This window comes from Amblyomma mixtum, chromosome 5 (assembly GCF_055824585.1).
Source record: "Amblyomma mixtum isolate Tamu chromosome 5, ASM5582458v1, whole genome shotgun sequence".
Classification (NCBI taxonomy): domain Eukaryota; kingdom Metazoa; phylum Arthropoda; class Arachnida; order Ixodida; family Ixodidae; genus Amblyomma; species Amblyomma mixtum.
This window is the reverse complement of record NC_143016.1, coordinates 154999143-155015177: the sequence shown is the minus strand read 5'-3', so window position 1 is coordinate 155015177 and position 16035 is coordinate 154999143. Positions and strand designations below refer to the sequence as shown.

Genomic DNA, 16035 nt, shown 5'->3' with positions numbered 1-16035 from the left:
GCTACTGGGGTATGCATTTGTTATTGCATACAGGTCCACCTCGGGAATGGAATTTTTATTCCTTCGGCAACGTGCGCAGCAGTTATGGTGGCACCCAAAGATTCGCGTTTCTGTAAAGACGCAGCCTTTGGACGACTCCACAACTCCTGGAAAGGGGCGTTACAGGGCAAGCTTGCCATCGGAACCTGAAGTCAGAAGCCTCCACAGTGGGCAGAAAGCCAATGACCCCTGAAAAGCTACAAGCCATTGACCGTAAGTTGCATGTCACAGTGCTCAATGCATTATGTTGTGTATCAGTGCGCAATTAAATGATAAGCTGGGGGCATTATGTACTACCAATCATATTTTCTTTTCTGCAGGTGCTTTTGACTACTTCATTGGCCAGCACCCTGTAGAGACCCCAGCGCCGGTAGATCGTCGCAAAGAGTTAAATTATTACCTTAGTGAGCTGGTTCAAGACATGCGGAAAAAATAAACATCTTTTGGAGTTTTTGATGCATTATAATACTCACCAAGCTAACAATACTTTGGTAAAAGGTGGGAGCAAATAACACAATGGCACATCGACTGCAATGCGAGTTGCTGATAATCGCAGATTACCAGTTTCTGAGGCTCTGTATATTTCAGCATTTGGCATGTACACTTATGGCCCCAGTTTTTGGGCAGATTTAGTCCAAGTGGGATATATTTGAAGCATTTTATTCTGCCTTTGTCCTGTGATACAGGGCCCTCCTGTATAATACGGGCCTAGCCTGTTTAATACAGGACTGTCCTGTATTCCGGTATGAATTTTAAACCGGAACCGCATACCGGGTTATTGTACAGGATTTGCGATACCGGAGTATCCTGTACAAAACAGGAGAGTCCTGTATTATACAGGACTGTCCTGTTTTATACAGGGTATTCCAGTAGTCCGGTATCGCAAATCCTGTACAATAACCCGGTATGCGGTTCCGGTTTAAAATTCATACCGGATTTTTCAGTAGGGTACCTCCTGCTCATTCGTAATAAATGTTTTCACCACCACCACCACGTAACATGGACATGGCTTCACATGAAGGCAGACGACAAGCGCGGGTTCGCACGCTTGAGAGGCAATATGGTTATAAAGAGGGCGTCTATTACGTGGACATCACAGGGCCGTCGCCCGCGGGATTCTTCACGGCTGCCGTAGTCCACCAGGGAATGAATGTCGATGGGCTATCTTTTCGGGCCCCAAATTCAACACGAGCGGAGGAAGTCGCAATAGCTCTCGCTGCCGCCGATCCAAAATCGAAAACGGTAATCACAGACTCTCGCCGGGCCTGTGAACATTATCTTGCAGGCGAAATATCACCTCTTTCCTCGCAAAATTCTAAGACGCGCTCTCGCCGATCCAACTCGCACAAAAGTGATCTGGGCTCCTGGCCACCAGGGTCTACGAGGCAATGAGGCCGCTGATGCGGCCGCCCGAGCGCTCACACACCGGGCTCCTCATCCTAGCTCTCATGGCTCAGAAGCTCATAAACCGCTTCTGCGGTTCCGCGAAATCCTAATTTATTATTGTGACAGCCATCGTCTCTACCCGGCACCCGCCAAGGGGCTGAGTAAGGCGGAGGAGCGAACTCTGCGGCGCCTGCAGACAGGAACCCTTCTCTGTCCTGCAATAGCAAAACAATTCGATCCGAACACAGATGGGCGCTGCCCGCACTGTGGAGAGATCTGCGATATCTTTCACATGGTGTGGGCATGTACTCAGAATCCTCACCTTCCCCCCTCCCCCACCCCCACCCGAGAGGCATGGGAGACTGCCCTCCTCAACTGCTCCACACTGGAGTCCCAAAGGGCTCTGGTCAAGCGGGCGCGAGACGGGGCCTCGTCATGCGGTGTCCCGGACTAAGGATACCGACCATGCAGCAGGGTTTTTTTTACCCTCAAGCTCTCTTTGATTAAAGTTTTTCACCACCACCACCTCCCAGTCCTCTCGGGTGGGGTGGGGGGTGGGGTGGGAAAGCAGGGTGGCTAGGCTGGAGCCAGTTGGCAGGCCCGTGCAATTTTCTTTTCATCCTTCTCTCAGTCACAACAACAACAACAACAACACATCTTTAACGTGCACTGACATCGCACAGCACACCGGCGCCTCTTGCGTTTCGCCTCCATCGAAACGCGGCCGCCGCGGTCGGGTTCGACCCCGGGTATTCCGGCTTGGTAGACGAGCGCCTTACCACTGAGCCACCGCGGTGGGTAAGTTGAGTACGTTCAGGACACTCGATAGGCAGCGCAACCGCCCTGCCATCCTGGAAGGTGGCAGTTAATGGTTGATCGCGAGAGTTTGCTCCCAATGAACGCCGCGGCCTATTGCAGTCGTGCCGCGTGTCTGCCACAACGTTGTCAGCGCTAACGCAAGCTCACATCTCTCTCTCATCACTCCACGCAGCTATAAGCGCGATTCTGGCGTCCACTGACCCTGGAAGCTGGTTATGCGCACTTTCTTTTCTTAAAATCATCATACGTTGCCAACGCCAACGAACAAAATGAACGCTGACGGCCATGACTTCAGTGCCGCGTTTCTGGCTCAACGTTGTCAATGCTAAATCTGTCTCCACTGCCATGTAGCTTAAAACACGACTGAGAGAGAGAAAAACTTTATTGTAAGAGGAATTCGGGGCACGCCCCAGGGTCCCCGCACGACCCCACTGCACTCAAGTGTTGATGTTCCTAAGGTCCATAACAATGGCAGCCCGGCTGGTGCCGTTGGTCTGCACGGCCGGGTCCTCCGAGCATAGCAAGCTCTCCCAGTCCTCCCAGATCTTGATGTTCTCTAGGTCCCGCGGGGGAGGGTCCGCCGGGCAGAGAGAAAGGATGTGGAGGGAAGAGGCGAAGGGTTCTGGGCATAGGGCACAAGTAGGACTGGTGAAGGAGGGATGATGGTGGGTTAGGGTAAGGGGCGAGGGGAGAGTGTGTGTCTGTAATCTGCGCCAGAGTGTTGCGTGTCTGTTATCTAGGGAGGGATGGGGCGGGGTGTAGAGCTGGCGTGAGGCTCTGTATGCCTGGGTCTGCTCACTGAATGAGTGCATGCGCTCCTTCGTGAATCCCCGATCCGAGGCCACCTGAGCCCGGTTTAAAGAACCTCGGGCTAAATGGTTGTCGGCCTCGTATCCGAAATTCCCGGAGTGCGCAGGCATCCATATCAGCTCCACTTGGCGGGGCGGGGGTGCATCGGGCGATTCCAGTATGTCAAAAGCAGGGACATGAACTTGTCCTCGCGCAAAATTTAGAATAGCAGATTTAGAGTCACTTAAAATATACCGGGCTTCCGTGCGAGTGATAGCTAGTGCAATGGCGGCTTCCTCTGCAGCCTCTGGGGACGTGTCTGGAGGGAGAGGTAGTGTGAAGAGGGTGGATGAAGAGGAGTCCACCGCAGGTGCTGTCGCTTCATCGCCCATGCAGGCAGCGTCCACCCATACGGCGTCTGGCTCGGGGCCGTACGCTCGATGGAGTGCCTTCGCGCGGGCTCTGCGGCGCTGCTCATGGTGGGACGGGTGCATATACCTCGGGAGCGGCCTGATGAGAAGCTCCCGGTGAAGGGGTCATAGGATGGCGAGGAGGGTTGGGTCGTCGACCGGTATTCTGATTCGGAATCAGAGTACCGGCCAAGGGAGTCCAGGATATACCGACCTGTGGAAGTTTTTGTGAGCCTGATGTATTGGGCCTGTCGGTGGGCCTCCACCAGTTCCCCGATCGTGTTGTGGAGGCCGAGGCCTAGTAATCTGTCTGTGGGTGTGTTGAGGGGAAGATGAAGTGCTACCTTGAATGCCTTGCGAATCAAAGCATCTAAAGCGTTTATGTCATGTTTGGATAGTTGTAAGTATGGGGTAGTATACAGCACACGGCTGAGGACAAAGGCATGAATGAGGCGATATAGTTCGCGCTCCTTCATGCCTCTATGACGTTCCGAAACCCTGCGGATGAGGTGCGATATGGCGCCTGCAACCTGCTTGAGTTTCTTGAGGGTAGTGGTGTTTTTGCCATCGTTCTGGAAGTGCAGGCCCAATACACGGAGAAGGCCAACCTCAGGTACCGGGTAACCATTCAATTCAATGGCAATGGGGGAGCGGGGACAGCGGTGGTTCTTAGGCCGGATGAGGAGCAGTTCGGACTTCTCTGGGGAGCAAGTCAGTCCGATGGTCCGTGCGTAATTTTGGGTGAGGCTGGCTGCTTCCTGTAAGGTGTTCTCTATGTCGCCGTCACTGCCGTGGGTGGTCCACAGGCTGATATCGTCGGCACAAAGAGTGTGCTTGAGGTGGGGAATAGTTGCCAATTTTCGGGTGAGGGGTATGAGGGTAATGTTAAAGAGAAAGGGAGAAAAGACGGACCCTTGAGGGGTACCGATACTCTGAAGCGTGTAGGAGGGGAAAGACAGAGGGCAGAAGTGTATCTCAGCCATGCGGTCAGTGGTGGTGGTGAAAAACATTTATGGGCAACTGAATATTTTACAGAAAGATGATTGGGGTAGGACCCTATTGGCCCTTTCCCCTCACAGTACTAGGTGGAGCCCCTATTCCGGGGCCCCATTGGCAAGCAACGCCGCCCGCGTCCGTTGAACCAAGGCCTTTTGGCTCTTTAGATCTTGACAGCCGAGCAGGGCCGCCTCCCAGTCCTCTCTGGTGGGGTTGGGGGGATAGATGGGTTAGTTTGACACGCCCAAACCATGTGGAAGGTGTCAGACACCTCCCCACAGAACTGGCACGCGCCATCAAAGGATGTATTGAAATGTTTAAGCACCGCCGGGCACAGTACAGTGTTAGTGAGAATTTTGATGAGGAGGCGCTCGTCAGCGCGATCCAGACCCTTACAAGGGGCCGGGTAGCGCCGGTGCTCCTCCTTGTAGTAATCGGTGATTTGTTTGAATGTAATGGCCAGATTGTGTGATTGGGAGTACCCTTCCAAGGACAGGGAGATAGCCCGGGGAGAGAGTGCGCGGGCGGCCCGATCGGCCTGTTCGTTTCCCTGGAGTCCCTGGTGACCGGGGGCCCAAATCAGGTTGCGTGGAGTTGGATCTTCAGATCGACAGCTATATTCCAGTATGCGCCAGGCAAGCGGGGGAGCCCAGCCCAACTCGTAGTTCCGACAGGCCCCTCGCGAGTCGGTGATGACGTGTTTTGACTTGGGATTGGTGAGAGCCAGAGCAATGGCAATCTCCTCCGCGTGTGTTGCGCTGTAGGCTTTGAAAGTGAGCCTGTTAACTGTGTTTGTGTTGTGTACGACTGCGGCCGTGTACCACCCCCCGTGGTGTGGGCCGGCAACGTCTGCGTAATACACATGTTCTTGGTTACCATAGTATCGCGCCAACGCTTCCGCGCGCGCCTGGCGACGACCGCTATGGTCTTCTCTGGACATGTTGCGGGGAAGGGGTCGGACCCGGAGGGCGCGTCTCCAGGGTTCTGGCACTCTCTCTCTTTCCTCAATGTGGCAGTCGTGTTTGATGTGTAGCCGGTCCAAGAGGCGGCGACCGGACGTGGTCTGTGCAAGACGCGTGTATTGGTTGACTAAGTGGGCTTCTCGAAGCTCCCGGAATGTGTTCACCACGCCCAAGGCCAGAAGTATCTGGTTGGATGTGGTGACCGGGAGATCGAGAGCCCGCTTGATGACTTTCCGCAGGATGACCTCCAGTTGGTGATCATCGTGTTTGCGTAGGTGCAAGTAGGGAGTTGAGTAGAGGATTCTACTCGTTACGAAAGCATGGGCAAGACGCAGTGCATCTTTGCTTCGTAATCCGCCCCGCTTATTGGAGACCCGGCGGACCATTCGGCCCACCTGGTCTCCCACCGGGCGAAGTTTGGCTAGGGTGGTGTCGACTCTGCGTCGGTGGTGTATGAAGAGGCCAAGGACGCGGATCTCCTTGGCCTCCCGGATCGGTCCCGAGGGGAGACTGATGCGAAGCGGTGTTGTGTCCCGAGGGGAGGGACGTAAGTGCAGAAATTCTGATTTAGCTGGCGCGCACTGGAGTCCGCAGTAGGCCGCGTAGTCGTCGACTAGGGTCGCCGCTACTTGCAGGCAGGACTCCATGTGGCCCAGGTTACCTTGCGTGGCCCAGATTGTAATGTCATCCGCATAAAGAGCGTGATGTATCCCGGGCAGAGAAGACAATTTGGAGGGAAGGCGAAGCATTGCCAAATTGAAGAGGAGGGGAGACAGGACCGCGCCTTGAGGTGTTCCCCTCGAGCCGATGGTGTATGGCCCGTGTTCCGCACCTTGTATGCGTATGTAGGCTTGACCGTCTGTAAGAAATTGTTTTATGTAGGTGAATGTTTTGTGGCCACAGTTGGTGTTACTGAGGTGGTCCAGGATTACTTCGTGTTTGACTTTGTCGAATGCGCCTTTAAGATCCAAGGCCAGGACCACCTTGTCGTTGTGGGGACATTCGACAGGATCTAAGATGTCGTGGTGAAGTTGCAGAAGTATATCCTGTGCTGACTTGTGAGGGCGAAAACCGAAAATGGTGTCTGCGAAAGTGTGCTGTGTTTCGAGAAAATCGGATAGTCTGTCGCGCACCATCGTCTCCATCAGCTTGCCGACACAAGACCTGAGGGAGATGGGGCGAAGGTTCTCCACATCAATAGGTTTTCCGGCCTTCGGAATAAAGGTCACGAGAGCCGATTTCCAATCGAGAGGGAGAGGAGTCTCTCCGTTCCAAATGCTATTGATGTATTTGAGGAGCGCGGCGTAGGCTGCGTCGGGAAGGTTGGCCAAGAGCTTGACCGTAACCTTGTCGCGCCCGGGTGCAGTGCCCCGCTTCATTTTGCATAAGGCTGCCCGGAGGTCGTGGAGTTGGAAAGGCTTGTCCAGCTCCGTGTTCTCTTCGCCTGCATACGAGAACGCCGCCTGCCGGGGGTCCTTAGTGGTGCACACGTATCGATCCCTGAGCGTGTGCGCTAGCTGTTTTGTCGTTCCTGTAAAGTTGTGCAAGGCCCTATGTAATTGGCGTTGGGTTTCCGTGCGTGTTTGTGTTGGATCGATGAGAGCGCGGAACAGGCGCCACGTGTTGCGGCCAGACATCTGGCGAGCAGCCGCGTTGCACCGGTCCACCCAGTTAGTGTCGGCTAGCTGAGTAGCATATTCCGCTGCCTGTTGTGTGAGTTCGAGGATGCGGTTCTTTAGGCGTCTGTTATGTTTCTGTTTCTTCCATCGCTTCGTGAGGCTTCGACGGGCCTCCTAAAGATGGAGAAGGTGGTTGTCCACGTCTGTTTGTGTTTCTGTGAGCTGTATCTGCTTATCGTGTTGTGTGAGTGTAGACGTGAGCGACCTGGACCAGGCGTCGTATCCCGACTGGAGGGGGTCTACGATAGGTAGAGAGGTGCGGAAAGTCGTCGAGTCAGGGATACGAGCTTGTTTTAGTGGGCGTTTCAGGGGACGCATGTAAATGGTTGTGTTGATTATACAGTGATCACTACCTAGAGTGTCCTCTGTATTCAGCCAGTCGGCATGGCGTATGTTGCGTGTAAATTTGAGGTCCGGGCAAGTATCTCATTGAATGGAATTGCCGACACGTGTTGGGTATGCGGGGTCAGTGTGCAGGGTGAGTCCAAGTGCGGAAAGAAGTTCCGCAAGCTTCCTCCCATGCCTGTCCTCCCGGGGGTATCCCCACAGCCTTCTCAGGGCGTTGAAATCGCCGACGATTAGGAGGGGATCCGTACCCGCCACCTGCATAGCTTGAGTGAAAATTTCATTGAACGTGACGTTCTTAAGTTTCGGTGGGCAGTAAATATTTAGAATGTGTACAGGTGGGTCAGACCGCTTTAGAGGCAGCACTGAAACCATCGTGTATGGGAAAGACGGTGTTGTGGGAAGTGTGACCTCCTGCGCAGTGTATCGCTTGTGAACAAGTATACATGTCTGCGGGTTGTGTTGAAATGTAGTGTAGTTTGTGAGTTTGGTACCGGCGCCGGGTTCCTGAAGGGCAACCACGGCGACGAGGAACTCCAGGTTCTCAAGAAAGAGGCGGAGATGAGTCCGCTTCTTGTGGTTCTTGAGACCCCGGCAGTTCCACTGCGTTAGTGTAAGCGGCTGAGTTGTTCTTGCTCGCGACTTAGGGTTGGGGGCCATGGTCGGAGGCGGAGGGTGGGGTAACGTTGTTAAGACTCCCCAGTCCGCTAGTGCCCGGCGCAGACGTGCAGGAGTCTTCCGAAAAGTCAAAGTCATCGGGAATAGCTCTATTGAAATTTGAGGGGCGGTTAGCGTCCCTGATGGGTCCTACGCGTTTGAGGACGCGCGGATTGTGTTTTATCCATTTTTGGATAATGCGCGTTACGGCTTGTGTCACCTGTGCGATGACACTCTCCACCTGACGCGCGATGGTATCATGGATAATTTTGGGGAGGTCAGCCAATTGTGTTTCAATTGCGGTCACCCAGGTCTCCATGGCCGCGGCGCGATGTTTTCTGCCTCGTCGCTCGACGCGGGCGGAGTATGGAATTGGGATTTGAGCGAGTTAAGCTCGCTGGCTAGTTTTTCGTTTTGAGCTCGCAAGAGGGCGAGCTCGCGCTTGAGTTCCTGCGTCTCGGCGGTGCTGGTGGGGGAGGAGGGAGGAGGGGAAGGAGAGGAGGCGACCCTCGCCCAGCTGCCTACCTTGGCTTGGTTGCAGGCGGCGCCGCCAGATGAAGCGCTGAGAGCTGGGAACTCCGCTGCTCCGGGTGGTGGCGTTACCGTTGCTGTCTTGGCAGGGGGAGGCATCACGCCACGCGGTGGCGTCTTCTGGTTGTTTTGCTGCCGCCCTCCCCGTGTAGCGCCGGCATTGGCTCCCTTGGATGGCGTCCTGGGCCCTGGCTGCGGCAACTTAATGAATTTGGCGGTGCATTCGCGGGAGCTGGTGAGGTGCGGGCCCCCGCAGATTAAGCACATAGGATTGCAGACGTGGGGGGCCATCCCCTCAGTACCAAGCCCCACGTTTTGGCCACAAATGCCGCATCTTTCCTTGACCGGGGTGGGACAGTTGTCCACCCGGTGCCCCAGTGTGCCGCAACGGTAGCACGCTGGCACTGTTTTTTTGTACTCCTTGACGGGAGTCAGTTCTGCGTTATAGTGGACGTAACGCGGAACGGTGCGTCCCTCGAAAGTCAGCACAGCTACGTTTGATTGTACCAGCTTGCGCACATGAACTAGTTCACCACCGCGCCACTGCACATTATGTTTTAGTGACTCACTGGTTTCTAAGTTGTGAACAGATATCACACCGCGACACACATCACCGGTGAGCTTGAGGTGGCCGTGAAATGCGAGCGATCCTCTGCTGGTGTTGAGTTGAAGGTCCGTGAGCAGCTTTTTAACCACCTCTGGGTTCTGCGTGCCACAGACGATGATGTTCTGTTCCCAATTTGGTGAAATGGTGATGGTGTTCATGTGCTGCCTACCGATGAGTTGCGAAATGGCAGCGCCGAGCTCACCTTGCTGGAAGGCCGTCTTGAGGGAGACCGTACTGCGTGGCCGCAGCACGACCACGTAGTCGTCAGGGTTCATCCTGACCGTTGGCTTGGGAGTCCACTTCGAGACCGGTGAAGAAGTCTTCTGTGGAGGTGTAGAAGACGGAGCGCGAGCGTCTCCCGTTGTTGAATTGTTGAGAGGAGTCTTGGGCATTGCCGCTCCTCGTGCGTTCTGCCGGCGGCGGCGCCGGCTCTCAACGATTTGGAAAAGGGCAGCTTGCTGCGCCGAAATGGTGGATGGGCCGTCCTCTGGCTGGCTTACAGGGACAGATGACCACGACAGAGTCGTGGGGTCGTATCCGCGTTGTTCAGTGAGGATTGCTTGAATGTAGGCATACGTGCGCGCACCAACATTCAATGGGGATAGATAGAGCAGTCATGATCACCTGACGTTCAATGCGATCAAAAGCTTTGGAGAGATCCAAAGCTAAGACTGCCTTGGTGTGACCTGGAAGAAGCGGGTCGAAAATGTCGTGTGTGAGTTGCAGCATGTCGTCCTGTGCGGATAGATGGGGGCAAATCCCACCATGCTATGCGGGAAAAAATTGTTGTTGGCCATGTGACTAGCTTCCGGTCCATTGGTTTCGTAGGTTAAATTGAGACTAAGGTGTCCACTGTTCCAGGGGGCCAGTTATGCGTGTTTGCGTCCGAAGCTCAAGGTAATTTGAAGTGATGTCTCGTAGTGAATCTTTCCCTCGAGAGAGAGAGAAAAAACTTTATTGCACAAGGAATTAGGGGCACGCCCCAGGGTCCCCGCACGGCCCCACCGTACTCAAGTGTTTATGTTCCTAAGGTCCATAACACTGGCAGCCCGGCCGGTTGCGATGGTCTGCACGGCCGGGTCCTCCGAGCGCAGCAGGGTCTCCCAGTCCTCCCAGGTCTTGAGGTTCTCTAGGTCCCGCGGGGGAGGGTCCGCCAGGCAGAGGGACAGGATGTGCAGGGAAGAGGCGAAGGGTTCTTGGCATAAGGAGCATGCCGGAGTGGGGAAGGAGGGATGATAGTGGGCTAGGGTAAGGAATGAGGGAAGAGAGTGTGTCTGTAGTCTGCGCCAGAGCGTTGCGTGTTTGTTATCTAGGGAGGGGTGGGGCGGAGGGTAGAGCTGGCGTGAGGCTCTGTAGGCCTGCGTCAGCTCGCTGAATGAGTGCATGCGCTCCTTCGTGAATCCCCGATCCGAGGGCACCTGAGCCCGGTTTAAAGAACCTCGGGCTAAAAGGTTGGCGGCCTCGTTTCCGGGATTCCCGGAGTGCGCGGGCACCCATATTATTACGGGGAGTTAGCCCAGCGGCAGACGGTACAGGCCACAGTCAGAAGGCACACCGAGCTAAATCACTCCAGCACAAACTGCCACGTCCTCGTCGTCGTTCACTGCCGAACGTCCCAAAACAATGTCGTCTTCTCCTAGCAACTATGCACCGTAACACTACTCCCCCCTCCTCCGCCGGGCGGAAGGAAGCACAGTCCCTGGGTGTCCTAAGATGGTGGGTTTGGATGGTAGGGCTTAAGACGGGCGACGTGTACGAGCTGTGTGGAGGAGGCCGCACGAGGAGTGTGGGGTTGCAGGGGCGCGATCTCGTAGGTGACATCGCTCAGTTGCCGCAAGACGCGGTAAGGACCCACGTAACGAGGCAGCAACTTCTCACACAGGCCCACACGACGCGCAGGGAGCCAGAGGAGTACGAGGGAGTCGGGAGGGTAATGGGCGTCACGGTGATGAAGGTCGTACCGTCGTTTTTGAGCGACTTGTGAAGCGTCGAGGCGATCTCGAGCGATTTGGCGGGCGGCGTCAGCTCGGGCAATGGCGTCACCAGCGTAACTGCTGGTACAAGGGTCGTGAGGCAGGAGGCTGTCGAAGGGTAGCAACGGGTCGCGGCCAAAGAGCAGGCAGAAGGGAGAGTAGCCGGTGGTATCGTGGCGTGTGGAATTGTAGACGAACGTCACGAAAGGTAAGCTGACGTCCCAGTCTCGATGGTGGTCTGAGACATACATAGACAGCATGTCCGTCAGGGTGCGATTAAGACGCTCAGTAAGGCCGTTGGTCTGAGGATGGTAGGCCGTCGTGAACTTGTGGCGGGTAGAGCAGGAGCGCAGAAGGTCGAGGACCACTTTAGAAAGAAAGCAGGGGCCGCGATCCGTAAGCAGTTGACGAGGAGCGCCATGAAGTAGGACGACGTCATGGAGAAGAAAGTCGGCGACATCGGAGGCACAGCTGGTAGGGATAGCGCGCGTGATAGCGTACGGGTAGTGTAATCGGTCGCAACGGCAATCCACTTGTTCCCGGATGTTGATGGGGGGAAAGGACCAAGCAGGTCGAGACCAACACGGAAAAATGGGTCAGTCGGGATGTCGATGGGCTGAAGCTGGCCACTGGGTGGAAGTGGGGGCGTTTTCCGGCGCTGGCATTGATCACAAGCAGCAACATAACCGCGGACAGAGCGGTAAAGGCCAGGCCAGAAGAACCGCCTGCGCACGCTGTCGTACGTGCGTGAGACGCCTAGGTGCCCGGCAGTAGGAGCGTCATGAAGTTGGGCAAGTACTCTGGAGCGGAGATGGGTCGGGACGACGAGCAGGAGGTCGGCGCCATCTGGGTGCATATTGCGCCGGTACAAAATATCGTGATGCAGCACGAACATTCGTAGAGCAGGATCGGAAGGGTCGCTGCGGAGGCGGTCGACTATGAGGCGCAGAGTTGGATCACGGCGCTGCTCGTCACCAATGTTCAGAAAGTCTGATACGGACAGTACACAGTCGTCGGTATCACGTGTGTGGGAGTCAGGGGGATCGACAGGATGGCGGGACAGACAGTCAGCGTCTTGGTGCAGCTGGCCGGACTTGTAGACAACATTAAATGTGTATTCTTGCAAACGCAAGGCCCAGCGACCCAGACGTCCTGTAGGGTCTTTAAGAGAGGACAGCCAGCACAAAGCATGGTGATCTGTAAGTACGCAGAAGGGCCTTCCAAATAAATAAGGGCGGAATTTTGTTATCGCCCAAACAAGAGCAAGGCACTCCCGCTCCGTAATAGAGTAGTTACGTTCGGAAGGAGAGAGCAGGCGGCTGGCGTAAGCAATCACACGAAAGTGCTCGTGTTGCCGCTGCGCAAGAATGGCGCCAATACCATGGCCACTGGCGTCTGTGCGAAGTTCCGTAGGCGCAGATGGGTCGAAATGGGCCAACACAGGTGGAGCCGTGAGGGCCGCAACAAGTGCCGTGAAGGAGCGAGCTTGGTCAAGGCCCCAGGAGAAAGGGACATCCTTCTTCAGGAGGGTGGTAAGGGGACGGGCCGTGTCGGCGAAGTTCGGGATAAACCGGCGAAAATACGAGCAGAGCCCGAGGAAACTGCGCACATCGCTCGAGGAACGGGGAGTGGGGAACTCACGAACGGCACGAACTTTGTCAGGGTCGGGCTTTACACCAGACGCATCAACCAAGTGGCCGAGGACCTTAATTTGGCGCTGGCCAAAGGTGCACTTCTTGGAGTTCAGTTGGAGACCAGCGCGACGGAAGACCGCAAGGATAGTAGCAAGACGGCGTATGTGGCTTTCGAACGTTGAGGAGAAAACGACAACGTCATCTAGGTAGCGCAAGCACGTTGTCCATTTGAAGCCACGCAGAAGCGAGTCCATCATGCGCTCGAAGGTGGCAGGAGCGTTGCAGAGGCCGAAAGGCATAACTTTGAATTGGTACAGGCCATCGGGGGTGATAAAGGCAGTCTTCTCACGATCCCGTTCGTCAACAACGATTTGCCAGTAGCCTGAACGGAGATCAATAGAAGAAAAGTAGCTGGCACCATGTAGACAGTCGAGGGCGTCATCAATTCTCGGAAGAGGATAGACGTCTTTCTTCTTTACTTGATTAAGATGACGATAGTCGACACAGAAGCGCCAGCTGCCATCTTTCTTTTTGACCAACACTACAGGGGATGCCCAAGGGCTGCTAGAAGGCTCGATAATGTTGTTCGCCAGCATCTTGTCCACCTCGGTTTGGATGACATGGCGCTCAGGAAGAGAAACACGATAGGGCCTTCTGTGTATAGGGCTGGCATCGCCCGTATTGATGCGATGGGTCACGACAGAAGTTTGGCCAAGAGGACGATTCCCGAAATCGAAGACATCACTGTAGGAAGCTAAAAGAGTGCAGAGGGCGTTGGCGGGGTCAGGTGGCAAATCCGCCGCGATCATCGCAAAAGTAGGGTCCGGGCGTGAAGCGGCCGAGCGGGGAAGGGCATGGAGATCAGCGTTAGGCACAGCTGTTAGGGCAGAAACTGTACATTCGGCCAATGGAACCAGTTCAGCGAGCGCGATGCCACAGGGTAAAACTTGGGGAGAGAGACTGAAGTTCAGAATCGGAAGGTAGGTGCGGTTGCCGGTGACGGTCAGGACTGTGTGTGGAAGGATGACGTTACGCTGGAGGACAACGTCCTTGATTGGGTACGTGACGTAGACACCATCAGGAACGGCGGGAAACGGGGACATAGGGACATAGACTGCAGCGTCACGCGGCAAGCGAGTAAATTCAGCGGCACGTAAGCGAGGCGGCTTGGTATCGGCGCTTTCGGAGCAGAGCGGCAAGTCCAAACGAAGAAGGCCAGTGGCGCAATCAATTAGAGCCGCGTGCGTCGTTAAAAAGTCGATACCGAGGATCACATCGTGGGGGCAATGGTCGAGGACAGTGAATGCGACAGGGGTTGTACGACCAGCAATGGAAACACGCGCAGTGCACAGTCCAACAACGGCAGCAGCACTTCCGTCGGCGACGCGAACGGCTGAGGAAACGGCAGGTGTCACAACCTTCTTCAGACGACGGCGAAACGAGGAGCTCAGGACAGAAATTTGGGCGCCAGTGTCAATAAGCGCGGTAACTGGTGCACCGTCCACGAAGATATCAAGAAGGTTGCGGCGAGGAGCGAGGGTCAGGAGAGGATTTTCGGGCCGGGTCATCAATGCAGCATCACCTCCGGGAGCTGCATTGGTTAGTTTTCCGAGTGAGAGCCAGGTAAGGGTGGAGTGGACGGGGGTCGAAATTGCGGCGAACGAGAGCGGCGGATCTGAGGGGAAGGCGAGCGGCTGGACCTTCGCGGGGCCGAAGTGTCGAAAGCGTGCGGAGACTCAGCATGAGAAGACGTCTGGCGTGGTTCGAAGCCGGCCCGGCGATCATAATTGGAGCTAGGTCCGTAGTCTGCACGACGATCGTAAGTGGAACGGAGGTGAGGTGGCGAAAACCAACGGCCGCGGCAGTGACGGGAAATGTGGCCGACACGCGCACATGTGAAGCAGATTGGGCGGTCGTCCGGGGTGCGCCAATCCGCAGGATTCCGGTAGCCGTAACGTGGTAGTACGGTCGGAGTCGGTGAAGCAGCACAACCAGTGGAGCGGTGTTTGGCAAACAGGGTGACGCAGACGGCAGGCCAGAATTCAGGCCCACGTTCGCAAACTCCTGGCGAACGACGGCCTGGATCAGCGCAATCGTAGAGTCGGCCGCTTGAGGGGCGAAGGTGACGGGAGTCATAGCTTCCAGTTCTCTGCGGACGATTCTAGTTAAATTGGCAGGATGGGACGGTTGTCGCAGTGTTGGCAGGTCTTCGCAGGAGGATGTCGCCGCAGTGTTCGGAAGGCGATCAAAACGAGAAGCAATACGGCGTTGTTTTGCCTGCTCGAATTGCCGGCATACCTGGAGGACGGAGTCAACCGTTGCACAATCTTTACAAAGAAGAAGGTTGAATGCATCATCAGCAATCCCCTTCAGGATGTGGCCCACCTTGTCGGTCTCTGGAATGGCGCTGTCTACTTTTCGGCACAGAGCGAGGACGTCCTGGATGTAGGAGAGATATGACTCCGTAGATGACTGTGCTCGAGAAGCAAGGTCTTTTTTAGCTCCCAGCTTGCGCCCAATTGGTTTGCCAAATAAGTCTCTGAGCTTTTCTTTGCAGTTGTCCCAAGAGGTGAGGTCTTCCTCATTCGTCTCAAACCAGACGCGCGCCGTGCCCGCCAGGTAGAAAATAACGTTAGCAAGCATGAGCGTCGCGTCCCAGCGGTTGTGCTTGCTGACTCGCTCATACATGGCGAGCCAATCCTCGACATCGACGTCATCGGTGCCACAAAAGGTGCCTGGGTCGCGAGGCTGCGCCACGACAACGGTCGGCGCTGGTGGTGATGCTGCGGCCGGAGGTGGGTTGGACGGCATAGTGGTGGCTCGAAGCTGACGACCGCTGCGGAGGTCCAGGGCAGGGTCCCGGTTTTGATACCCAGCACGACCTCCACCAAATATTACGCGGCGGCCAGCCGAAGAATGAGGCGTGGTGAACGATGGCTATGAGATGATTTAATGGCCGCTGGCCTAGCGCGGGCGCTCCGTCCCGCGCCACTGCCAGCTTCGTCTTCGTCACGGTTACGGTGCATAGTTGCTAGGAGAAGACGACGTTGTTTTGGGACGTTCGGCAGTGAACGACGACGAGGACGTGGCAGTTTGTGCTGGAGTGATTTAGCTCGGTGTGCCTTCTGACTGTGGCCTGTACCGTCTGCCGCTGGGCTAACCCCCCGTAATATTTGGTGTGAGGTGCTGGGGTCTCTTCATCGCCATC

The 16035-nt window shown here is 55.7% G+C and overlaps 1 protein-coding gene across 1 annotated transcript; it reads right to left on the bottom strand.

The window, feature by feature from the left end:
- Positions 1 to 14427: 14427 nt before the first annotated feature.
- On the bottom strand, positions 14428 to 15671 carry LOC149344199 (uncharacterized). Its single transcript, XM_089547173.1, has 2 exons — positions 14843 to 15671; positions 14428 to 14633 (listed from the first exon to the last, which is right to left on the bottom strand). The coding sequence occupies exons 1-2, from the start codon at positions 15636 to 15638 to the stop codon at positions 14428 to 14430; spliced, it is 1002 nt and encodes a 333-aa protein (XP_089403299.1). The 5' UTR covers positions 15639 to 15671.
- Between the last annotated feature and the right edge of the window lie 364 nt (positions 15672 to 16035).